The sequence below is a fragment of the Otolemur garnettii genome, unplaced genomic scaffold (genome assembly GCF_000181295.1).
Source record: "Otolemur garnettii isolate 467f Iridium unplaced genomic scaffold, OtoGar3 scaffold00017, whole genome shotgun sequence".
NCBI lineage: Eukaryota > Metazoa > Chordata > Mammalia > Primates > Galagidae > Otolemur > Otolemur garnettii.
The window spans coordinates 13,132,656-13,157,533 of NW_003852412.1; the positions used below are offsets into that span (position 1 = coordinate 13,132,656).

The window sequence follows — 24,878 nt, forward strand, 5'->3', positions numbered from 1 at the left end:
CTGATTCCACTCTGAGCTGGCACTGCATGAATCCTCGTTGTGCAAACCTGTCTACAAGGCCAGACGATGCCCTTGCCATTCATTTGGTATCTCCTGCACAAGGAAAATGATTGTGTGCTGTTGACTTTTAACAACAACACAAAAAATCACCTTAACAACTTTGCTCACTTTTCTTAAAGGAACTTAGATTAAGGGTAGGTTGCTTTTCATTTCGTGGACATCTAAGAAACAAAATCCCAGGGAATCTCATAAGCTATTCAAAACGCAGGCCACAGGAAGTCAGTATTATAAATGAGGAAATAAAGAATTTAAACATGAAAGTGTATGCCCTCCTTAGCCCTCCAGAAGCAGTGGGGGGGGGGTGGGGTGTGAGCCCTCCCTCACAGGATATTTCTTTCCACTTGCCTAAATTTCTCTCCACCTAAATGTTCTTTCCTGGGTAGCCTTGCAGCTTGCTTACCGCTTCCAAGTCCCTGCTCCAGTGCCACCTCTTTGAAGTAGCCTCCCTCAAGCCTCCTTCTCTTTCCCCAGCATTCTACATCCTTTATTTTACATTTCTTCATGGCGCTGATGACTCTCTAGCACTGTTGTGTGCTTTCTCTCTGCCCCACTAGAAGGTGCCCTCCATGAGGACAAGGGCTTCAATGGGGCTTCAGTCTGGGCAGCGCTCTGCCCAGAGTCAGCCAGGGGCAGGCAACCCTTCTCATGCAAAACTCCCTCTTTGCCCTTCTTAGAGCAGCTGCGGAATATCAAAAAGCCCCTGAAAGCAGGGTTCCCTCTTTTCAGCAGAGGAAAGCAAGCTAAGGACAAAAAGGGGGGATGATGCAAAGAGGCTAATGCTGCCTCAATCTCCCTCTAAAAGAAAATTGCACCAGTAGCCATAAACACTTCCTCTCCTATTCTTAGCTGGGTTCGGAAATAATGGCAATGTGAGGGCAGTGGCAGGCACCTCATGTACCTGAGTAGCTTTCTAGTTAAGCCCAATTACTGGGCAGCACTGGAACAGTTACGGATACCATCAAGGATGCAGGTGTGACTTGGTCTTGTGTTTTATTTAACACAAAAGCTGCACACATTCATAGTCCTGATATTTAGGTCCTTGTGAGGCCAGGTTGTCTCACCACACAGAATTCACATCACAATGTGGGGAAACAGAGTATAGGTAAATGTCCTAGGATCACCCAGCCAATATCCTTTCATACAAAAGCTAACACTTACTATTAAACACTTACCATGTGTTTAATAACTTTGCACATATGAACTTGATCTTCATCCCAACCCTATTAGGTTGGTACTATTGATGTCCCCATTAAGGCATCAGAAAATGGAAACTTATGTAACTTGTTAAAAGTCATGTGGGTAGAAAATGGCCAAGCCAGGATTTGAATCCAGAAGCCCTATGTTCAAATAAAGACATCATGAACGTTGATCGCTGCCTGGAGTACACCCGTTAAACTGCAATTATGCTTCAACTCTACTGAAAAGGAACGCTCTCCAGAGAGCCTGCGGATGAGAGTTGTGAACAGGAAGGAAATGGACTACGCTGGTGCACAACTCTGTGGATAGGACAGTTGGGGGGTGCTTTTCTTACTGCGTGCCAGGTAGACCCAGCTGTGAGCTCCGATTTCTCCAGCAGGACCACGTCCTTCATCCCCGCTTTAGCCAGGTGATAGGCCAGACTCACACCGATGCAGCCCCCTCCAATGATCACAGTTTCTGCTCTGTCTTTCCATTTTGCTTCTGCAGGTAAGAGTGACTTTTCGTCTCTGGAAGAAATTTTTTTAAAAATATGAACTTTACTCAGCTGTGGCAGCTATAGTTTTGATCTAATGTGCTTAACACCTGGTGACAATAAGATTTGCACGGTGCTCAGTTATTCACTGGGGCATCTCAACTCTAACTTACGGTAACCTGGCTAGGGAAGAGAAGAGGAGGCCTTGGAGCCCCATTCCACGTAATGATTCTGGTCCACTCTAACTAATAGAGCCAAGGAAATGAACAAGTAGCTTCTTTTTCCCCCAAAGAACCCTAGAGAATGATTTTTCTTACCTAAAGAACACACATTATAATCATTTAAGTTTAGCACCTTTAAATCTTGGATCACTGCCAGTGCTCTCCAGGCTGAAGAGAGCCAGACGGAATAAAATGATCGTTCTTGTTTGCCTTCCTCTCACTGGGGACGTGCTTCACGAATTGTAATTATTACTCAGTGGTTAATATAATTATTTGTGTGACTGTCTTCCTACCTGGACTAGGAGCTTCGCAAAGGCAGAGACAATGTATTATTCATCACTGCGGCCCGTCCCCTCATGGTGCCCATCTCTTGTGTGTGTGCTTTGAATGAATACATTGACAATTGCCGTGACTTACTCTCCAGCCTCTACTGACCATACTTTCCCCCCAAAGAACGTAATTCTAGTAGAGACAGTGCTCATTGGGGGAGGGAGGGTTGTTAATTATCACCACAGGTTATACTTTTGATATGTATATTTCATTCATCCAATCGTCCCTTAGTCATCAAGTATTTCCAGAGTACTTCTTTTCATAAACAGGGCACTACACTTCATTTCAGTGATGAGCCCAAACAAACATTATCTCTAGTCTCTTAAGCTTACAACATAGTTGGCCTGGGGGAACAGTCAGATAAAACACGAATGTGGAGATTACAGCAATAAAAGTTGCTACGAGGAGGACTGAGTCTATATGGAGGAAGCTTGCTTATGTGAGGTCTGCAGGATGAGAAAGAAAGAAAGATGAGTGAGGAAGAATATTCCAGGCTGTGGGGACGTTCTGTGGCAGGAAAGCACAGGGAGAATCCAGGACACTGAACAACCACAAAGTTGTAGAGATGACGTCCCATCCCAGGGGCTCTCTTTTGGTCTAGTCTCGTAGTTCATTGCTGTATGCTGAGCGCCTAAAACAGTAGGCACTCAATAAATGCTGTTGAGTATATTCGTGAATAATATGCTTTTTCTTACTATTTTCTTCTTTCCTAGTCACTAATCCTTTCTTCACATTAACTTCCAACTTAGTGATTTTACAATGTGAGTTATTAAAAATACCAGAAAGAGTCCACGTGTTTTACTTTGGTAATACAAAAGTCTAAAAATTGTAATTCTGAGGATGAGTTTTAAACTGATAGAAAAGACCAGATAGAATCTTTCCCTAGAATTGACATAATGATACTAATTATACCATCCATTTTATTACCTTTATTTGGAAGGAGGTAATATATTTTACCTGATGAATATAATATTGCTAAAGAGTCTTGATATCTAAATTCTAATCTGCCTTCAACATTTATCTAGACCAGTGGTTCTCAACCTTCCTAATGCCGTGAACCTTTAATGCAGTCCAAAGGGGTTGTGACCCACAGGTTGAGAACCACTAATCTAGACTAAAGACTTATATTTTCTTTATTGGTTTAACTGATTGGGGGAATATTTTCTTTCCATTTTCACATAATTTCAGACTTTGAGAAAAGTTGCAAGAATTATGCAATGAATTCTTAGAATACCTAGAAGGGAGATGATATATACAATTAACTCTCAAATATTTCAGAATATGCACACATACATTTATTAATAGTTTACATGCAATCGTGCACCACACAATGACATTTCAGTTAACAACAGACCACATATGTGATGGTGGTCCCATTAGATTGTAAGGGCCATCTCATATAGCCTAGGTATATGGTAGTCCATGCTATCTAGGTTTGTGTAAGTTTTTGCACAATAATGAAATCTCCTAATGATACATTTCTCAGAACATATCCCTGGGGTTAAGCAATACATGACTAGGTACACACATCTAGGCTATGCGGTACTAGGCTGCCAATCTGTAGGCAACTCAATACAATAGTAAGGATTTGTATATCTAAAAATATCTAAAACATAGAAAAGGTATAGCCAAAGGTGGCAGAAGAAATGGTCCACCTGTACAGGACACTTACTAAGAATGGAGGATTGGAAGTTGCTCTGGGTGAGTCAATGAGTGAGTAGTGAGTGAATACGAGGGCCCAGGCCTTACTGTACAAAACCTTTCAACATTGCATGCTTAGGCTATACACTAAATTTATTTTAAAAATCTTTTCTTTAATAAAAAATTGTGGCTCGGTGCCTGTAGCTCAAGAGGCTAATGCACCAGCCACATACGCCAGAGCTGGCGGGTTCAAGTCCAGCCTGGGACCTGCCAAACAACAATGACAACTACAACCAAAAAATAGCCAGGCATTGTAGCAGTTGCCTGTAGTCCCAGCTACTTGGGAGGCTGAGGCAAGAGAATCACTTAAGCCCAAGAGTTGGAGGTTGCTGTGAGCTGTGACACCACAGCACTCTGCTGAGGGTGACATAGTGAAACTCTCTCTCAAAAAAAAAATGTTGCATAGCTGTACGGAAATATTTTCATTCTTTTTTATCTTTATTCTATATGCTTTTTTATATTAATCTTGTTTACTTTTTTAACTTTTTTATTAAAAACTAAGACACAAACAAAACATCAGCCTAGGCCTATAGCGGATCAGGATTGTCAGTATCATTGTCTTCTCCCACCTGGAAGGTTTCCAGGGGTAATGACAGGCAGGGAGCTATCATCTGGAATACCATATACCTCCTGAAGGACCTGCCTTTTAAAAAAAAAAAAAAACAAACTTTTTTTTTTTTTTAATAAATAGGAGCATACTCTAAAATAATGATAAAAAATGGAGTGTAATAAAAACTGGCCAGATGAGGTGGCTCATGCCTGTAATTCTAGCACTCTGGGAAGCCGAGGCAGGAGGATCCCTTGAGATCAGTAGTTCAAGACTGGCCTGGGCAAGAGCAAGATCTCATATCTACTAAAAATAGAAAAATTAGCTGGGCATTGTGGTGGGGACTTGTAGTCTCAGCTACTCAGGAGGCTGAGGCAAGGGGATCACTTGGACCCAGGAGTTTGAGGTTGCTGTGAGCTAGGCTGATGCCATGGAACTCTAGCCTGGGCAACAAGAGTGAGACTCTGTCTCAAAAAAAAAAAAAAAAGGAAGTGTAGTATTAAAAACTAGGCAACAGGGTGGCACCGGTGGCTGAAAGGAGTAGGGCGCCAGCCCCATATACAAAGGTGGTAGGTTCAAACTCGGCCCCAGCCAAAAATTGCAAAAAAAAAAGAAAACCAGGCAACAAAAATTTTTCGGATCTATTATAATCTTATGGGACTGCCATGACATAATATATGTGGTCTACTGTTTATCAAAACTTCATTATGCAGCACGTGACTGTACATATATGCATAATATGTATATGTGTACAACTTTTAGAGTAAATTGCAAATATCAAATCTATTTACTTATAAATACTCCTGTGCTAAGTTTCCTAAGAAAAAAGACATTCTCTTACATAACTGTCATGCTGTTATCAAAATCAAGAAATGTAATATCGGCTGGGTGTCTGTATCTCAGTGGTTAGGGCACCAGTCACATACTTCAGGGCTGGTGGGTTCGAACCTGGCCCAGGCCTGCTAAACAAACAAACAAACAAAAAATTAGCCAGGCTTTGTGGCAGGTGCCTTTAGTCCCACCTACTAGGGAGGTTGAGGCAAGAGAATCACTTGAGCTCAAGAATTTGAGATGACATGAGCTGTGATGCTACGGCACTCTACTGAAAGCCACATAGTGAGACTCTGTCTCAAAAAAAAAAAAAAGAAAAAAATTTATTATCAACATAATACTATTATCTCATCTATAATCCATATTAACATTTAATCAATTATCCCAATAATGTATTCTTAGCCACTTTTTCCAGTCAAAGATAAGTCCAGTGTCCTGTCTTTTTACTCCCTTTAATTTAGAGGAGTTCCTCAGACTTCCTTTACGTTTCATGACCTTAACGTTCTTTAAGAGTACTAGCTACTTTACAGTTCTAGCTTTATAGGACCTATTATGGAACCTATAGTTCTACTTGATAGAACCTTTTTTACTCTGAGTTTGTCTGGTGTTTCCTGATGATTAGATTTAGGTTATGCAGTTGGGCAGAAATATCATGGCAGTGACGCTGTGTCCTTCCCAGCACATGTGATTAGGAAGCATGTGATGTTGGTTTGTCCCAATGTTGATGTTTTTGATGTCTGAGCATTTGTCTGTCAGATTTATCCAGTAAAGTTACATTTTCTCCTTTGTATAGGTAACACTGTAGAGTGTGCCTTTGAGACCATGTGAATATCCTGTTCCTTATCAAACTTTTCCTGAGTGGTTTTGCAATCTGCTCCTTATTACCTAACTCCATCATTCCTATCATATTCATCAGTGGGCAGTAAGCGTTTTCCTTTCACTCCTGTTTAGTTGTTGTTTATATTATTATAATAAGAACTTATGAATGCTTATTATATTCAGGTATTTGCTGGGTTACAATCCATTACTATCCATCATTTATTTTAATGCCAAATTGTCTCAGATTTGACCAGCAAGAGGTTCTTTAAGTTGACTCCTGTATCCTGTTGACATGGTCACATGATTCTTGGAGCACTTTCTAATTTTCTGGTGCCACAATAACTTCTGGTACTTTTGTTTAACTGGTTTTTAAATGACTTTTATCATCTCTCTGTGTGCCATGTAAGAAAAAAGATAATGCCCATGTGATTTAACTACTTTGCATAGAAATCTGTTTTTGATGGCCTGAGTGGGTATACCTTGTACTTTAGCTGAAATCATTCCAGTGTTGAGAAACAATAATAAGTTTAAAGGTTTTGTTTTTGGTGTGTTCAGACGAAAGATTACTTCTTTTACGACAGCGGTCAGGTTAAAAAAAAAAACAACCCCCCCCAACTTTTTAAGATCAGGAAACCTGAGTTTGAGTCCCCAATCCAACTGAATAGCTATTTTAGGGAAATTTAGACAAAAATGTCAAAATGTCCTCATCTAAAACCTGGGGACATGAAGGTTCCATTTGGAAATATACAATAAAGCATTATTGAATGTACATTGTTGCTCTGCCCAGCATGCCATTGTGGGTTCCAGGCCAGTGTTTTTAATTATGAGTATAACTATCTTAAATTCCTTCTGGATACTATAGTCAGGGGTAGTCATAATTTTTAAAATTTATTTTTATCATTTTTATTTTTTTTATTGGATAGCACAGGGGAGGCGACCTCTTCAGAAAAGCAGTAGTGGTGTGGCTGGGTCCATGGCCTTTCCAAGGATGTGTGTGCACTCCAGAAGGAAAACCACCTCTGCTGTCTTATAAGCCAGGAAAGGAAAAGTTCCCCAGATCAAATGCCAGGGTTCACTAGCTCCTCAGAGGAGCCAGACAGGAGCAAACCCTCCCTGTGCTCCCAATGAATACTTAACTTGAACTTGTCATAATTTTTTTTGAATAAGTAAAGAAGGAGTGTGCTAAAAACCCAGGTCACCTATCTTCTGTATTAGAATAAAAAATTTTTAATTGTTGTATGCTTGTCCAAATGCTCTCCAAAATAAAAAGCCCTTTTGATAGTTTGGAATTGGGTATATACAGAATACAAAGAAGTAAAATATTTTAAATTTTTATTAAATTAAATACATTTAATTAAATTTAAAATTTTATTAAATTATTTATCAATATAGAACTACACATTGCAAAAGGAATACAGCAAAATACACAGTTTTAGATAGTCTTGAAATTGTATTTGCCTAATCAGTTTTAAACAAATCAATTTGTTAAATTTCTATTTCATTTTGCATTTGATTTAAAAAGTTTATTTTTATAAATATTTTTGTGATGCTGTACAGTTTACAACGCACTTTCACATGCATTCTTTTATTTAATATTCACTAAAATCCTGAAAGTTATGCAGAGCAAATATTCATATCACCACTTTATAGATGAGGTTAACTAAAGTTCTGAAGTGTAAGGTCACGTTTTAAGTAACTGATGAAGCAGGAACCATGACGTGGTGGCCATTATTCCCTGGCCTATCACAGATACCCAGTAAATACTTGCTGAATGAAAGAACAGATGGACGGAACTCAAAATCAGGTCTCTGATCTCAGAATTTCAGGTCACAGAATTTTCCATCCCAAGAGAGATGTGGGCAAGGCACACACACTGGTGGGGACATGCAGATTTGCTATGCATTTGGAGAATTTGGTGCTATAACCCTGTCCCCAACAATTTCCCCTTTAAAAATTGATTCTGTAGATAGACTCCCGTATGTGTCCAACGATATATACATAAGAATTTTTCACAAGAACATTGCTCGAGGTGATAAACAACTGGAAACAATTTAAATGTTAGTGAATAGATCACTTATAGAGTAGAATACTGACGGAATGGAAAACTACGCAGCCCTTAAAAAGAATCAGGCAAATCAGCGAGCGCAGATACAGAAAATCTCCAAGACATACTGATAATTGTGGAAAGTGAGGTGTAAATAAGCCAAGAACTTCCCTGCGTTTCGCCTCCACCTAGACAGTGGTTGACTGGACAAGGGGACTTCACGCGAAGCAGGAGAGACTTGACGCGAATGACAGGCAGATTCACTTTCTAATTAATAGATAATCCAAGAAGAAATGTCAAGGCCCATTTCTCCGAGGCTGGAGCGCCCGGACCCCAGAGACGGCCCCAAGCCGCTCGCTCCCACCCCCGCGGCCGCCGGCCCGGGCCCCACTCACCCTTCCCGGCCGCAGACGGAGCGCGGGCGCCCGGGGGAGCCCCGCAGCGGGCAGCTCCGCAGCGCGAGGCCCCGCAGGCGCTGCGCGGCCGGGCGGAGCATGGCGAGGCCGAGCCCAGGGCAGCGCACCTGCTCCGCGGCCGGCGGACAGCCTGGGCGGCGCGGCCGGAGCGCGAGGTCGGACCCTCCCCCGGGCGAAGGGCGGGCTCCTGGACCGCGGCGCGCTCGGGGACCGGAGCCTGCAGGGCCGCGGCACGATGGCACCAGCCGGACGCCCGGGGGCCAAGAAGGTGAGTTCCTTCCCTTCCTCCCTCGCAGAGCCCTTGGTAGTTTTGCACCGAGCGCCTCTAGTTCAAATCCCGCCTCAGCTCCTAGCCAATCCCGGGGGCCTTGGCAAAGCCCCTGGGCTGGATGGCCCTGAGCCTCGGTTTACCCAGCCACGAGTTGGCTGACGTTTACTGGCCCTGTGCGGTGCCGGGTACTGCACAGAGTGCTTTACACAAACTGTCACCTCGGCATCATCTTATTCCCAGTTTACAAGGGAGGAAACGGAGGCTCAGAGAGTCAGGTGACTAGCTCGGTGTCACCGATCTAGTCCCAGGTGGAGCGGGGACTCTCCGCGCTCAGTTTCTTCCCTCAATCGACCCGCACACGCAGCTCTTTCGGGGTGGGTAAGGGGCCCCAGAACTCCTCAGGCAAAGGCGGCAGCCTGGCCCTGTGGGTCGCCGGCTGCCCTGAAACCAGCCCCAGGGCAAGGGCACCCCAGAGGCACCATGCAGGGTGCAGGATGGGTGGGGTGCTGGGGACCCTTCCACTTCCTCTCACCCGGGAGTCCCGGTTCCAGACCCCTTTCCTGGTAAGCTCGGTAAGCCTATGAGTGGGGGTGGAGGGAAGAAGTGGCTAAATAAAATTAGAAAGGGCCTGAACTTGGACAAAGGACATCCAGGACCCTTTGAGTAAGTAACCCACCTGAGTAATTCAGAATTCAGGGATGTGGGACTTGGGGGGTAGGGTGGAATATATGACTGGAAACGTGCACCACCGATTTACTTGTACTAAAGAGTTAGGGACAACCGAGAAGATTTACAGTAGGGGCCTTTCTAAATAAGTTAAGGTTCATCCACTTAATAAGTCACCAGGCAACCAATTAAAAATTAAATACGAAGCCAGCTTGGTGGCTCACAACCTAGTATTCTGGGAGGTGAAGGCAGGTGGAGGGCTTGAGCTCAGGAGTTTGAAACCAGCCTGAGCAAGAGACCTCGTCTCTACCCAAAATAGAAAAACTAGCCGTGCGTAGTGGCACACGCCTGTAGTCCCAGCTACTTTGGACGCTGAGGCAAGAGGATTGCTCACGCCCAGGAGTTTGCGGTTGCTGTGAGCTGTGATACTACTGTAGCGATGTTAAGTTACAAAAGAAAATATGAAAATATATCACAAGGCTGGCCCCCAACTGTGCCAAAACTATTTTTATATATGCACTATAAAGAAGGACCCAATAATAATAGGTACATAGGAAGTGGAAAACAGGTTTTAAAAATATGTTTGGTGAAACGCTTTTCAGATTATTAAAGTAAAATGTGGATGTTAAAGGAAATAAGTTAATAGAGAAAAAACAAAGAACACTGAGTTGACTTCTTTCTCTCAGTTTCCTCTGTGGTAATTTTTACAGTTCTTTTTTCTTTCTTTCTTTCTTTTTTTTTTAAGGTTTGTAAAATGCTCTGTCCCTACCCTGTTTCTTCAGGGCCTTTGCAAAGTTGTCACATGTTATGTTAATGTGTACCTGTAAATTCAGATTTTAGTAGGAAGGGAACTAACCTCATCTCTCACCTCAACTAACAGGTACGTTTTAAGAACTCATTTAACTGACACAGATAACACTTCAAATATGTTCTTTAATCTAAGAGAGCAGTCCTATTGGCAATTCTAGGCAAGAGAGGGAGAGATTTTAGGCAGTTGGGTTTTAGGGTCACCTCCGACCACAGGGGAACATTGATTTCCCCTCTGAGTATGAATGGAGTTGGGCTGAGGCCAGATCTTACATGTAGAGGTCTTGCGTGTGAATATCTGCAAAATGGGGGCATAAATGCACCCCACAGCTCACTGTCAGGTATAAGACAGGTTCATTGCCAAACTGAAGGGGAGGATGGAAGGAAAATACAATTGTACTGCAGATTAATTGGCGGTGCTCTCTTTTTACACATTCTGTCTCTGTCACTCCACAGCTGTCTTTACATCCTACTGGTGTGGTATTTAATGGAGGTGGTAAGAAAAAGCAGTGAAGGGGGGCTGAAAGAGGCTCTGGATTCAAATAATTTAGTTGTTTTTGCTAATGGCTGTGTAGAAAAATGGCACATTTTAAATGTTGGGCAAACATCCAGATGATAAATGAAAATGTCCTACCTTTACTTAATATCATGAAGACACAAGCAAAATATGTACTATAATTTTCTTAACACCTAGCTAACATTCTGCTGAAGAGTGATATTGGTTCTCATGTTTTAAACAAAAGTTCTAGCATATGACACATCTGACAATTTCGAAACAGTTCTGTCTCTCTGCTAACTCTTGGCTTGGTTTACCAAAGGTCTACTTGTGGGCAGGTGCTATGTGAGGTGGTAGGGATATAGACCAATAAGATGGTCATCTGGCCCTGAGCCTCTTCCAGTGGAATGGGGGAGGCAAGCCAGTAACCAGATACTGCCCAACAGATGGACACATGGATGGAGGATCTGGGAAGTAAGCAGGTCACAAAGGATCTGCTTGTGGGAAGTCTCAATCAAAGCTTTAACTGTAGTGGTTCTCAATCTTCCTAATGCCTCGACCCTTTAATACAGTTCCTCATGTGGTGTGACCTCCCCAACCATAAAATTATTTTCATTGCTACTTCATAACTGTAATATTGCTACTGTTATGAATCATAATGTAAATACCTGATATGCAGGATGGTCTTAGGTGACCCCTGTGAAAGGCTCGTTTGACCCTCAAAGGGAGTCATGACCCACAGGTTGAGAACTGCTGGCTTAAAGTTTAGGGGATTTTTTTATGTTTCAAAGATACAAAATTAAAAGAATGAATTGCATTTTCTGGAAGAAATAAATCAGTGAGAATCACAGTAAGTATTAACATTTCTGCCATATTCAGCTTTAGATATGGTAAAATAACCAGAATTAGAAGCTTTCTCTGCTGGGTTCCACCTGCCTACCCTCCCTGTGCACATCAAAAAGGGAATGGTATAGATATGGGGACCTGGTGCTTAGCCCCAGATGCTCCCTTTCTAAACTACCTTCCTGTTCTGCAGAAGAAAGAAAGCTAGACACGTTTCCAGATACCGTCACAGCTAAGGATTCTGATAAGAATCAGGATCGCTAAGCGGATACACCTGCACGAGTCTGGGAAGGTCGATGCACAGCAAGCATGGCCGTAGTATCGCACCGCCGTGTCCAGGGGAAAGCCGGGAGAGGTCGCTATAGGAGCCTCTTTCTCCCTCTGTGGCATTTGCTTAATACACTCCTGAAGCCAACACTTCAATAGTGGCTTCTTTCAGCCATTGCCGAGGAGACAGCCCCTGGCAAGCCAGTTCAGTAGTGTTTTTCTAGGAGCCACTCCTGGTGGCCCAGTGCAAATTTTTGTTTTTTGTTCTTTTTTAGAGACAGAGTCTCACTTTGTTGCCCTCAGTAGAGTGCTGTAGTGTCACAGCTCACAGCAACCTCCCGCTCTTGGGCTTAGCCGATTCTCTTGCCTCAGCCTCCCAAGTAGCTGGGACTACAGGCACCTGCCACAACATCCGGGTATTTTTTTGTTGTTGTTGCAGTTTGGCTGGGGCGGGTTCGAACCCACCACCCTCAACATGTGGGGCCAGTACCCTATCTACTGAGTCACAGGCACTGCCCCAGCGCAAAATTTTTATGCAACCATTTCTCTATATTAAATTCCTTTCTGCTAAAAATAGCTGGAGTAGTTTGTATTCTATTTCCTGTAGCTGAACTGGACATAGGCAATAAAGCCAGAATAAACCCCGTTGGTTTATTCAGTCCGTCATTCAGTGGAGTTTATGAAATTGTTCAAGCCACATTTTGTCTCTCGTTTGGCCCAGTACTGTTAACAGGGCTATCCTGGGAGGTAGAACAAAGTGCGCTCTGTGGGAGCAGGCTCACTTGTCTGCTTTAATTCCTGGTGGCTTTTATTAGATCCAGGAATAAGGCAGGTAAGAACAAAGATTCTCATAACAAAGATCAAATTATTTTCACTCTTATCCCTTATTGTCTTTATGGTTCTCCAGCCTCCTGGAAAAAAGAAGAAAATGGTACATCCAGTAAGGTGGCCAAAATACGGTCAGGATCTCTTGGTTGCTTAGTGTCCTCAGAAGCTTGAGCCTGACACCTTTGCCAGTCACTTTGGGTGACGATTGATCAGAGGAGAAATAGCAGCTGCCAAGCACTAGAGCAGAGCAAAGCAGTTTCTTTCCAAAATCTATCTCTCTCCTTCATCACACTCGGGGGGAGCTGGACACACAGGCATCTGCTGCTCAGCACACGGCATATGCTCGCCCAGCAGCCAGGCATAGCCACGTGGCTAAATTCTCACTTAGGGAGCATCAGTGATACGAGTCACTTCTAGGTCTGGGCTAAAGACTTCAGAATGAGCTTTAGCGTACTTTATGTGCCCATCATTTAAGACAGAATATGAACATGGCTCTGACTCAGTTCTAACCAGGCTGAAGAGGATAGTACCCTAGGGCAGGGGTTGCAAACACTTTCTGTAAAGGGCCAGAAAGTAAATATTTTCAGCCCTGCAGGCCATACAGGCTAAGCTGCAACTACTCAGCTCTGCTGTTGTAGTGCAAAAGCAGCCACAGATGTTCTGCCAACCAAGGGGCAGGGGCCAGCAGGAATGTATGTACAAACATAGATTTGGCCTGGAGGTGTTCATGTGCCACGGAGGTTGGCAAAGTGCTGAGATGAAAGGCCTGTGTCCTTGGGACTATTATGTGATGGAAAAATTGCACTACTTTTATTTAAGCCACTTTGTGGGAGGCCTCTTTGTTAGAGCAGCCCCTGGCTTCACCCTGAATCCAGCAGGGATCCCGGCGAGCTGCCTCTATACCCTGCTTGATGTCTCCCTTGCTTTCAGGAACTGAGGGGTTCCCTAGTGATTTCACGGACCAGATGTGGCTGGTTAGAATGGACACCTGAGGCATTTCTTCCCAGTCCCTGTGTTACTTTGTGTCTAGCTGTGGGCAGGTCTGAAATGAACTGGCCTATTTTCAAGAAAAGGTGGCATCTTCAAATAATGCAGTCTGTGCGAAAGGGATCAGGATTGCTATGCAGGGTGGGGGGTTGCAGTGGTCAAGGAAGGGATCTCTGAAAAGATGATGCTAGACCAAAGACCTGAGGGAGGTGAGGGCTTGAGCCATGCCCGCATCTGGGGGAGGCATGTTAATTTAGATGAAGGAAACAGTGGTCCAGGCTAACTGCTCTAGATACAACCTCTAGGTGGTGAAGTAGAAAGAGACTAGGTTTGGCATTTAGGAGCTCTGATGTCTGCTTTTCTATTTACTTAGAAAAGTAAATAGAATCCTGGGCAAGTCACAACTTTCCTGGACCTCAGTCTCCTCATTTATACATAGGAATGAAAACTGTCCTGCCCCACAGAGTTGTCAGGAGCACCAAGTGATAACACGTGCGTGAACACACTGCACACATATAGGACATGAGTTCCTGAAATGCTGTGTCTGTTAGACTGAGGTTCAGTGACGTCCACAGGGAGGAGGTTTATTTTTTCCACCGAACAAGAGGTCTAGGGGTTGGCAGCCCATGGCTGCTGTAACCACACAAGGACGTCATTAAGAAACGTGTTCTTAGTCAGCTCTGCCAGCCTTGACTTACAGCTTTCAGTGGTGTGGCTGCAAGATGACACTGAAGCCCCCAGTTAGTACAGTGACATTCCAGTCAGGAAGGAGAAAAAGAGACCAGACAGAAGGGAGTGGGTGTCTCTATCAGGAAAGCAAAACTTCCAGAAACCCTCTGCTGCTTCCCCCCGTGTCTCCCTGGCCAGCACCGTGTCACAGGGCTGCTCCTGGCAGCCAGGCAGCCTTGGAGGTTTTTTAAGGATGGGGACATTGTGTCCTCACACGGAACACATTAGCAAAGAAGAGGGGCAAGCGTGCACATCAGTTAGGCAACTGGCAGTGTCGCCACAAACTTGGAGAACCAAAATAACTATGATGGAATCAGCACTTTCACTAGAATTTGACTCAGAAGAAAATATGATTTGAGATAAAAGTGGTCACAGTCCTTTGATTGTGCAAAATAGGTACTTGGCTTAGCCATAAATTACAATGTGCTCAATCCTTCTGAGATACCACTAGACATTATACTAATAGAACTGGCGCTCTAAGAACATGATACCACCCTGCCTAAAATTAGAAATTGCTTTTAGGAAAAAAAGAAAAAAAGTGGAGGGGAGCTTAGGAGAATGTTCTTTCTTTTCTTCAGGGTATTTTGGAGCGTCTGGATGGTGGGGAGGTTGTAGTTGGTGATGGCAGCTTTCTCATTACTCTGGAGAAGAGAGGCTACGTGAAGGCCGGGCTCTGGACTCCGGAGGCGGTAGTAGAACATCCAGGCGCAGGTCAGTGCCCATTCATGTGAGGGGGCTCGTCTCTCTGACTTTTTGCTTAAATGTGATTGAGAGAAGATCAAGAAACAATAACAAGGGCCACACGCGGTGGCTTATACCTGTAATCCTAGCAATCTGGGAGGCCGAGGCAGGAGGATCACTTGACCTGATTAGTTCAAGACCAGCCTGAGCAAGAGTGAGACCCCCATCTGTACTGAAAGAAATAGAAAAACAGAAAAATTAGCAGGCCTTGTGGTGGGCACCTGTAGTCCAGCTACTCTGGAGGCTGAAGCAGGAGGATCACTCGAGCCCAGGAGTTTGAGGTTGCTGTGAGCTATGATGCCATAGCACTTCAGTCAGGTTGACAGAATGAGAACTTGTCTCAAAAAAAAAAAAGAGGGAAGAAAAAAAAAATTAAAAAAAAAAAAAAAGAAGCAATAACAAGAGTCTCTAAGCTGTTTTGCTTGCTGAGATTGCCAAGATGTAGAGACAGTGCCAGTATGCTGGCTGACACTTACGGAAGGAAATGACCCGTCTCTGTCTCTCTTACGCACACACTTGTATTTTCATGTATAGATAGTACAAAGATATACAGAGTGCCAAAAAATGTATACACTTTTTTTAATATGAAAAAAAAACTGTATTAAAATTGTAATACTGAAGTTACATTTGACTTTGGCAACTATAAGAAATACAAGATACAAGATAACAAATGTTATGGTATATATTGAATATTACCTTAATATTTGTCCCATGAAGATTTGTAGATACTCAGTTTCCTTAAAATAGCAAAACTGCCATTGCTTCGGATTCATCCTGCTGAATAGTTGGATGTGCATAGGAAGGATGGTTAATGGTAGTGACCAGCTTCCCAGAGGACAGCTGGCCAGGTTCTGGGGATAGGAGGGCAAAGAAATACACATAATTTTATGTCATCCCCTTGCCTAGAAAGGGAAAGAGCTGCAGATAGAAAATGGGATGGGATTGGTTTATGACATCAAATTGGAAGTTTAATTCTACCCTGTATATTTGCTGTCCTAAATTAAAGTGGAAAATAAAGCCAAAGAATTAATGGAACGGATTATAGGCTGAGAAAGGAACTTTTGATTCACTCTGATTTTATTCATCTCTGCACAGTATGTCAGACAAACCCAGGGTCCTGTGTTGGTTTTCCCACTGACCACCCATGTGACCTGGGACACGTCACTTGACCTCTCCAAGAATCCATTTCTTCCTCTGTTACTTGGGGGCATGACATGGACCAGTTGGGAGAATTTGTGAGTTAATCCATATGAAGTATGCTGCATGTCATAAATACCCAGTGGCCACTATTTTTGTTTCGCTAGACACCCAGAGTTCTGTGGTAGGACAGAACTAAGTTTTGTCCCTTGGGTCCTTGGGGGGAAGTTTTCATCTGACCCAAGAATTCGTTTCTAGTTTTAGAAGATCTTTTTGCTAAACCAGGAAGAAAGTACTGAAGTAGCAAAGATAAGACTACGGGAGTGGGGGCAAAGGTGGTGATGACAGGGGAAGGCACCGCTTTCCGTAGGCCACGGACTGCTTTCCAGCTCCCCTACTGGTGGCAGCAGAATCTGTTTGAGGTGGTGCCACCATATACATTCTACTCTCCGTGAGGGCATTTCCTCATTTTTTGGGGGGGACTGCCAACGCTGACTGCAGTAGACAGCTGCATGTCTCACGACACTACACTATGAATAAAACTCTCCACACTAAGAGACCAAGGGACAATTGGCCAACTAGGACGTACACTCTGTGTGTGACTGCGCCCACCATTGAGGTCAGCAGGACAAACCAGGCTCCTCTAATGGTGTGCCCTGCCCTTGGATTCTACTGATTTTAGGCTATATGTATCTTTTTATTTTTTATTTTTTATTTTTTTTTTGAGACAGAGCCTCAAGCTGTTGCCCTGAGTATAGAGGGCTGTGGCGTCACAGCTCATAGCAACCTCCAACTCCTGGGCTCAAGTGATTCTCCTGCCTCCGCCCCCAAAGTAGCTGGGACTACAGGCACCTGCCACAATGCCCAGCTATTTTTTTTTTGGTTGCAGCGGTCATTGTTGTTTGGTGGACCCAGGCTGGATTTGAACCTGCCAGCTCAGGTGTATGTGGCTGGCGCCTTAGCCACTTGAGCCATAGGCGCCAAGCCTAGGCTATAATTTTTTGTCAGTAGGAGGTCTGAATCTGGGAATGACTAAAAGAGATGGGAGGAAGTGAGCTGCTGCAGAAAATGACAGCTTCTCAATTTTTTATTTTTTTATTTCAATTAAAAAAATAAACCCAATGACTTTGTAGTTCGTCAGCTTCACATGGAATTCTTGAGAGCCGGATCAAATGTTATGCAGACTTTCACCTTTTCTGCCAGTGAGGACAATATGGAAAGCAAGGTAAAGTGTAATGGTGGGGAGGAGAGGTCACCTACAACAAAAAGAACCTCTTCACGGGAAGCTATGCTATTGACTTGATGTGTTACAATACTTTGTTACAAAGTCCACATAGATTTCTATTAATTCATTATCATACAAATATATGCAGAGGATGCCAAAAATGTATGTATGTTCTAAGAAAGGAAAAAACTGCACTAAATTTATAATACTCAAGTCACATTTAATTTCTTTCTTTTCTTTCTTTCTTTCTTTTTTTTTTTTTTTTTTTGAGACAGTCTCCCTTTATCACCCTCAGTAGAGTGCTGTGGCATCATAGCTCATAGCAACCTCTAACTCTTGGGCTCAAGCAATCCTCTTGCCTCATCCCGAGTAGCTGGGACTATAGGCCCCCCGGCACAACACCTGGCTATCTTTAGAAACAGGGTCTTGCTCTTGCTCAGGCTGCTCTCAAACTCGTGAGCTCAAGCAATCCACTTTCCTCAGCCTCCCAGAGGGGTAGGATCAAGGGGTGAGCCACTGGGCCCAGTGTCACATTTGACTTCTGCAATTATAAGAGGTGTTCAACATGACTTGTATTCATCTTTTGTTATTACAATTTTAATATGGTTTTTTCCTTTTTCTTTCTTTCTTTCTTTTTTTTTTTTTTTGAGACAGAATCTTACTTTCTTGCCCAGGCTAGAATACCATGGCCTCACCTAGCTCACAGCAACTCAAACTCTTAGGTTCAAGCAATCCTCCTGCCTCAGTTTCCTGAGTAGCTGGGACTACAGGCACACACCACAACACTCGGCTAATTTTTCTATTTTTAGTAGAGAGTCTTGCTCAGGCTGGTCTCTAACTCTTGAGTTCAAGGGATTCTCCAACCTTGACCTCCCAGAGTGCTAGGGTTCCAAGTGTGAGCCATAGTCTGTTTCTTTCTTTCTTTCTTTCTTTCTTTTTTAATTGAGACAGAGTCTCACTTTGTGGCCCTCAGTAGAGTGCTGTGGTATCATAGCTCCCAGCAACCTCCAGCTCTTGGGCTTAAGTGATCCTCTTGCTTCAGCCTCCCCAGTAGCTGAGACTACAGGCACCCACCACAACTCCCGTTTTTTGTTTGTTTGTTTGTTTGTTTGTTTTGGTAGAGATGGGGTCTCACTCTGGCTCATGCTGGTCTCAAACCTCTGAGCTCAGGGCAATCCATCTGCCTCGGCCTCCAGAGTGCTAGGATTACAGGCGTGAGACACCGCGCCTGGCCAGTTTTTTTCTTTCGTAAAATGTGTATACATTTTTTGCACCCTATGTATACTTAAGAAATGAGCATTTCCTGCCCCTTTAGATAGAAGGGGGGATAAGACTGGCATAGAATAAATGCTTGGAAAGGTGTGGCTGTCTTTCTATGCTGTTTTTTGGAGAGAAAGTACACCTTGTTGATGTTCTTTTTTGCCTTCTCAATTCACATTCTTCTCTTCTGCCTTGTCCATTTGCAGACATGGAGGTCCTAAAAGACACAGCATTGGCCTAGAAATTAGAAAAATCAGATCTGACATCCAGCTGCCACCTGTTGGCTAGGTGACTAGGCCAGACACCTAACTTCATTGAAAACTGGTTAAGTTCATAGACCTATTGCAAAGAATAGTTAAGACGAAGGTATGGAAGTTCTGTGAAATAGTCTGCAAGCGTAAAATGTTAACAGTTGTGTTAATGCCCATTCACTCATTCAAGCAACCAACATTCACTGAGTGCCTGTTACAGTCCATTCTCTATGCTAGATACAAAGATGATACAAAGGCAAAGGCCCTAGTCTGAAAAGGCTCACAGTCAAGTATGGGAGGAAGACAAATAAAGGTATTAAAGCTCAGCATGGTGGGAACAATAATGGAAATACAAAGTCATGGAATGGGGAGGTCGACCCCGCTCTGCTGGTCTTCTCATAGTGCAGTTCATACAAGGGACTGACGCGCATTTTACTTGCTCATTGCCTCCCTTGCTAGGTTATATTTTCCTTTTAAAATGCCAGGCTCACCATCTCAACTCTCACCCCTAACCCCAGTGGGAAGATGTAAATGCTGCCGCCTGTGACCTCGCCAGGGAAGTGGCCGGCGAAGGGGATGCTTTGGTAGCAGGAGGGATCTGCCAGACGTCCCTGTACAAATACCACAAAGATGAAGCTAGAATTAAAAAACTTTTTCAACAACAGCTAGAGGTTTTTACCAGGAAAGATGTGGACTTCTTGATTGCAGAGGTAAGCCCAGTATTAGAGAGAAAAGATTGAGCCTCTTTTTGATAAGAATAACCACGCAGTCTTCAAATTTTGTTAGGGTATCGGACTGTCGGGTGCCCTCATTTCTTCCTTGTGAGTGGCCAAAGATTTGTGACATGAGCAGCAGCAAGGCCAACATTCCCTCCTTTGTGTGCTAGGTTCTCTGTGGAGAACCAAAGGACAGACCCAGGCACGGCCTAGCCATACACAGCCTTTGGTTCTCTAAGGTCTGGGTGGTTGTGGCAGCCAACTCTGGGTACCCGGCAATCTGGAGTGGGAGGAGGGAGACTGCGGCCTGGAGAGAGGGCTCTGCCTGTGTGGGCTGGGGCTGTGTGGGTGCAGAGCCCAGGGGAGGGCAGCCGCTCAGGGTCACACAGGCCCCTGTGTGGTTCTCAGCACCCAGTACGTGCGTCATCCTCCTCCATCTATGCCGTGCTGGCTCCTGCCTCTCTGCTTTTGCTCAGGCTGTAACATGTGAGTGACATTTTGAAAACAGAATCAGTAAGAATCGGCCACTGATTGGCCCAGAGTATTCTTTTCCCTCCACCTCCAGACAGAAAGCTCTCATTCCCCATTTCCCAACACAGTTGCTACATCCTCAACCCAAGTCTTTACCCTGAACAAGAAAATAGCCTCCAGACTGCTACTTGCCCCAGTCTCACGACTGATCTCTAATGACAACCTTGCCCCATCAGCCTCCCTAAGGCTTCATGCTGCCCAAGCCCTGCCAGCCCCCTGGGGGACAGTCACCTGCAGAGACTCGCAGGAACTCTGCCCTCTGTGTTTTCCTGATGGATGGGAACATGGTTGAAGAACTTGCCTTTTGATCTTCTCTTGTCACTCCTCACACACTGCTGCTGCACGGTGTTTCTCACTCAAGAGGGAAGAAACAGGAAGATTTCTGCTGGATTTGCCCGGTTGCCTTTAAAGTCAGTTTTTCAGTTATGGCACTTAAGGGGGTGAAGCACCTTGCGGAAGGTGTGAGTGTACCAGACAAGGTGTCCTGTCCAGCACTGCCAAAGAGACTGAGTAGCTGTCGCTCCTGCTCTGTGCCTCAGTTTTCTCCTCTGGGAGCATAATCATATTTCCCTTCCTACTTGGTGGAGCACTTATGATTATCTAACCAGAAATGAGTATGCTAGCACTTGGAAATAAAAAGCATGACAAACTATATTATTTTTCAGAGAGTACCTTAGTTTCATAAAAAATTAGTCCAAAGTTTATTAGTGAACTTCTGTTCCTTCAAAATTATGATATTAAGTACTCAATTACTTCTCTTTTTTTTTTTTTTTGAGGCAGAGTCTCACTATGTTGCCCTGTGCAGAGTGCTGTGACATCACAGCTCACAGCCATCTCCAACTTTTAGACTTAAAAGCAATTCTCTTGCCTCAGTCTCCCAAGTAGCTGGGACTCCAGGAACCCATCACAACGCCTGGCTATTTTGGTTGTAGTTCTCATTGTTTGGTACACCAAGGCTGGGTTCAAACCCACCAGCTCTCGTGTATGTGGCTGGCATCTAGTCGCTGAGCTACAGGCCCCAAGTACTCAATTACTTTTAAAATCTTTTTAAAAATAATAATCAGCCTCTCACTGAATCAATGACCCCAGAATGAAAACCCCTATGTTATGGTTCAAGAAATTAGAATATTTAGTAAGAACCGTATTCTTTATCAATCTGATAGAGACACATTTCTTAGCAAGTCTTGTCACATTTTTGGTAAATTGTATAGCTGTTTTGCAACATTTGCTTTCTACTATTCAAAATCTGCTTTATATTTGGACCAGTAGAAAAAGTGGTGTTTCTCTTAGTATTTTGAGCATGTCGAAGAAGCTGTGTGGGCTGTGGAAGTCTTAAAAGAATCAGGCAAACCTGTGGCAGCGACCATGTGCATAGGCCCGGAGGGAGACATGCATGACGTGAGCCCCGGAGAATGTGCCGCGAAGCTGGTGAAGGCAGGTAATCTGGCTCCACGCTGCGGAAACAGTTCAGCTGTTGCTTATGAAATGTGACGTTTGCTTGATGTTGTGAGGGCAGTTTGGAAATGAAAGAACAGACTGGAAAGTTTCCTTCTGTGTTAAATCTTGGGAGATGGAGGGAGATCACTCAACTCAAAGGACCTTCCAACTGCTTTTATAAAATAGAATAAACACACAAATACATGAGTAATGAATGTCAAAGTCCTTTGTTGCTTTGTGCAGGGGCTGCCATCGTTGGTGTGAACTGCCGATTTGGGCCCTGGACCAGTCTGAAGACGGTGGGGCTCATGAAGGAGGGCCTGGGGGCTGCAGGGCTGAAAGCCCACCTTATGGTGCAGTCCCTGGGGTTCCACACGCCCGACTGTGGCAAAGGAGGGTTTGTGGATCTCCCAGAATATCCCTTCGGTAAGCTCAGGTCATATTAGAGGTCCTTGTATTAATATTTCTCATTGTGACAAAGTTCAAACAGCTACAATAAATTATTGTACAGTTTTATAATACAAGGCTGCCTAAGACAACAATATTCAATGTTAACCAAAAAATGGGCTGTCTGAAGAATGCATTATCTAAAGTTTTTTTTTTTTTTTTTTAGTTGGGAAAAATAATGTCCAAAATGGGAACAATAATCAAAATGCCATAACATTTCATTACAGGACTGGAGCCCAGAGTTGTCACCAGATGGGATATTCAGAAGTATGCCAGAGAGGCCTACAACCTGGGGGTCAGGTACATTGGCGGGTGCTGTGGATTTGAGCCCTACCACATCAGGGCAATCGCAGAGGAGCTGGCCCCAGAAAGGGGATTTTTGCCTCTGGCTTCTGAAAAACATGGCAGCTGGGGAAGTGGTCTCAATATGCACACCAAACCCTGGATTAGAGCAAGGTAGAAATTTTTTAATTAATATTCTTATTATTTTTTTAACCTCCATTTATTTATTGTTGTAAACACTATGCATGCACATGGTAACTAATGAAAATTCAAAAAGTATAGAAATTTATAAAATGAAAACCAAATGTTGCCTCTTTCTGAAATAAAATAGTCAAACATAAAGACTATTGGCTCGGCGCCTGTGGCTCAAGCGGCTAAGGCGCCAGCCACATACACCTAAGGTGGCGGGTTCGAATCCCCAGCCCGGGCCCACCAAACAACAATGATGGCTGCAACCAAAAAATGGCCAGGCGTTGTGGCGGGCACCTGTACTCCCAGCTACTTGGGAGGCTGAGGCAGGAGACTCGCTTGAGCCCAGGAGTTAGAGGTTGCTGTGAGCATGATGCCACGGCACTCTACCCAGGGGGATAGCTTGAGGCTCTGTCTCAAAAAAAAAAAAAAGAAAGAAAGAAATTTCAGAATGAATATAATTCATAAATTCACATAAAACTGAAACACATTTCCATTTCTAAAAGATGGTATGAAACCTAAGGATTGTTATTAAAAATAAAAATGTGACAAAAATCCCTGACATTAACAGATATGGAAATAGATTTTTTTGTCCGTGTATTGAAACAAGAGGTCACGTTAACCTGACCATTAAATCTTGAGCATATACACACACACATATGTATGTGACATATTGGACTTATAAAATAGGTATGACTCTTCTAATTAACTAATTAAATCTATTGTCAATCACAGGGCTAGAAGGGAGTATTGGGAAAATCTGCTCCCAGCTTCAGGCAGACCTTTCTGTCCTTCGCTTTCAAAGCCAGATGTCTAAGGAACAGTGAAAGAAAACCCTGAAATCATAGATCAGAAAGAAGTTGTCCTTAAGCCCCCCTGGAATCTTGCTCACCTCCCTCCTGTCTCCACCTGCTGCGGCCCCAGTTGGATGGCTGTCTGCATGTTGAGCTCCTGCTGTGGTTGAGCCCCTCTGTGGATGCTGCGGAGATGCAGGGAGGATGAGAGTGGCCCCCCCGGCTCCCCACCTCTTACTGTCCAGGAGTGCCGCTGTGCACTCTGCTGAAGATCATCGAGAAGAGCCAGACTTGCCTCTGACATTTAAAATAATCGGAAGTCACTACGAATCGAACCTAGTGAATTAGTCAGGTGACTAAGCTAGATGCTCTAAGCCAGTGTTTTTCAACCTTTTTTTTAATCTCAGGGCACACTTGAACCTATAGTTAAACTTTTATGGCACACTTAAATTATGTTGATCAAAAAAATGAGTGAAAAGAAAGAATATACTCACTGGGCTTTGAACTTCTTTTGAAAATAATTGAATTAATGGTCTTTAAAACTTTTCACGGCATAGCTACCATCCTCTCACAGCACACCAGTTGAAAATCACTGCAGTTAAGCAATTGGTGTGCTTTCCTTAGATGATTTGTGTAATGACCCCAAAGACAAGATTCAAAAAATGTTTCGAATAATGTCAGGATTGTTGAAATACGTGCATGACCTTCCAAAGTGATTCCTTTCAAAGGTGACTTTCACTTAAAGATGTTAGGTCCCAGAATTTTTTTGATTGTTTTTATAAGCTGGGTTATAAACCGTTTAAGGACAGAGATCATGTGATGAGCTTCTTATGCCATTTCTCCTTAGTTAGCATTGTGCTAGACGTAGTATTAGATGTTCAATGTAATACTTATTCTTGGTTATTTAAAATAGGTAAAAATAGAAGACCTTTTTAAAAATCAGAGTTCAAATCTATCTTCGTCTAATATTTTCTTATGATTGTGTTATTTGCTGTGTGCCAGGGTTTTTTTTTTCCCGCATAACAATGTATCAATTTGTGACAATTAATAAAATTAAAAATAACTTACCTTTTGTAACATCTGAATATTTAAATTTTGATAGACATTCTTAGGGATAATAATGCCAAATATTTATTACCTATTATGTCCCAAGCTTTGTTCTATTGTAATATATAAGAATCATATATATACATACATATATAAAATATAAATTATATATAATATATATATATGCACACACATTTTTTTCCACAGGAATTAAAAATGAGAACATGTTTTTAACACAATAGTTTATAGATAAGAAAACCAAAGTTTAATGAGGTGAAGTAACTTG

General features: G+C 43.2%; 2 protein-coding genes across 5 annotated transcripts in view; one reads left to right on the forward strand and one right to left on the reverse strand.

The window, feature by feature from the left end:
• Positions 1-8,727, reverse strand: part of DMGDH (dimethylglycine dehydrogenase) — a 66,285-nt gene extending 57,558 nt beyond the window's left edge. Inside the window, exons 1-2 of the mRNA XM_003785938.3 lie at positions 8,621-8,727; positions 1,592-1,766 (exon numbers count right to left, since the gene is read on the reverse strand). Of these exons, the coding sequence (XP_003785986.1) occupies positions 1,592-1,766; positions 8,621-8,721 (276 nt within the window). The 5' untranslated portion in view covers positions 8,722-8,727. The remainder of the gene's footprint in view (positions 1-1,591; positions 1,767-8,620) is intronic.
• A 2-nt stretch (positions 8,728-8,729) lies between these two features.
• Positions 8,730-24,000, forward strand: BHMT2 (betaine--homocysteine S-methyltransferase 2). Of its 4 annotated transcripts, none has more exons than XM_003785939.3 (8): positions 8,730-8,909; positions 15,114-15,246; positions 17,547-17,638; positions 19,668-19,859; positions 21,687-21,834; positions 22,077-22,259; positions 22,508-22,736; positions 23,487-24,000. In XM_003785939.3, exons 1-8 carry the CDS (start codon positions 8,877-8,879, stop codon positions 23,566-23,568), a joined length of 1,092 nt encoding a protein of 363 aa, XP_003785987.1. In that variant the 5' UTR covers positions 8,730-8,876; the 3' UTR covers positions 23,569-24,000. The 4 variants fall into 4 exon arrangements, with proteins under 4 accessions (XP_003785987.1, XP_023366675.1, XP_023366673.1 ...); XM_023510907.1 differs by lacking the exon at positions 8,730-8,909 and adding an exon at positions 9,253-9,286; XM_023510905.1 differs by lacking the exon at positions 8,730-8,909 and adding an exon at positions 9,346-9,475.
• Positions 24,001-24,878: the final 878 nt, after the last annotated feature.

Coding starts and splice junctions, on each gene's coding strand:
- BHMT2 (XM_023510905.1), top strand. CDS start 9,407: ATGGGTGGGGTGCTGGGGACCCTTCCACTTCCTCTCACCCGGGAGTCC. Junction 17,639..19,667: donor AGGACAATATGGAAAGCAAG/GTAAAGTGTAAT, acceptor CCCTAACCCCAG/TGGGAAGATGTAAATGCTGC. Junction 21,835..22,076: donor CGCGAAGCTGGTGAAGGCAG/GTAATCTGGCTC, acceptor TGCTTTGTGCAG/GGGCTGCCATCGTTGGTGTG.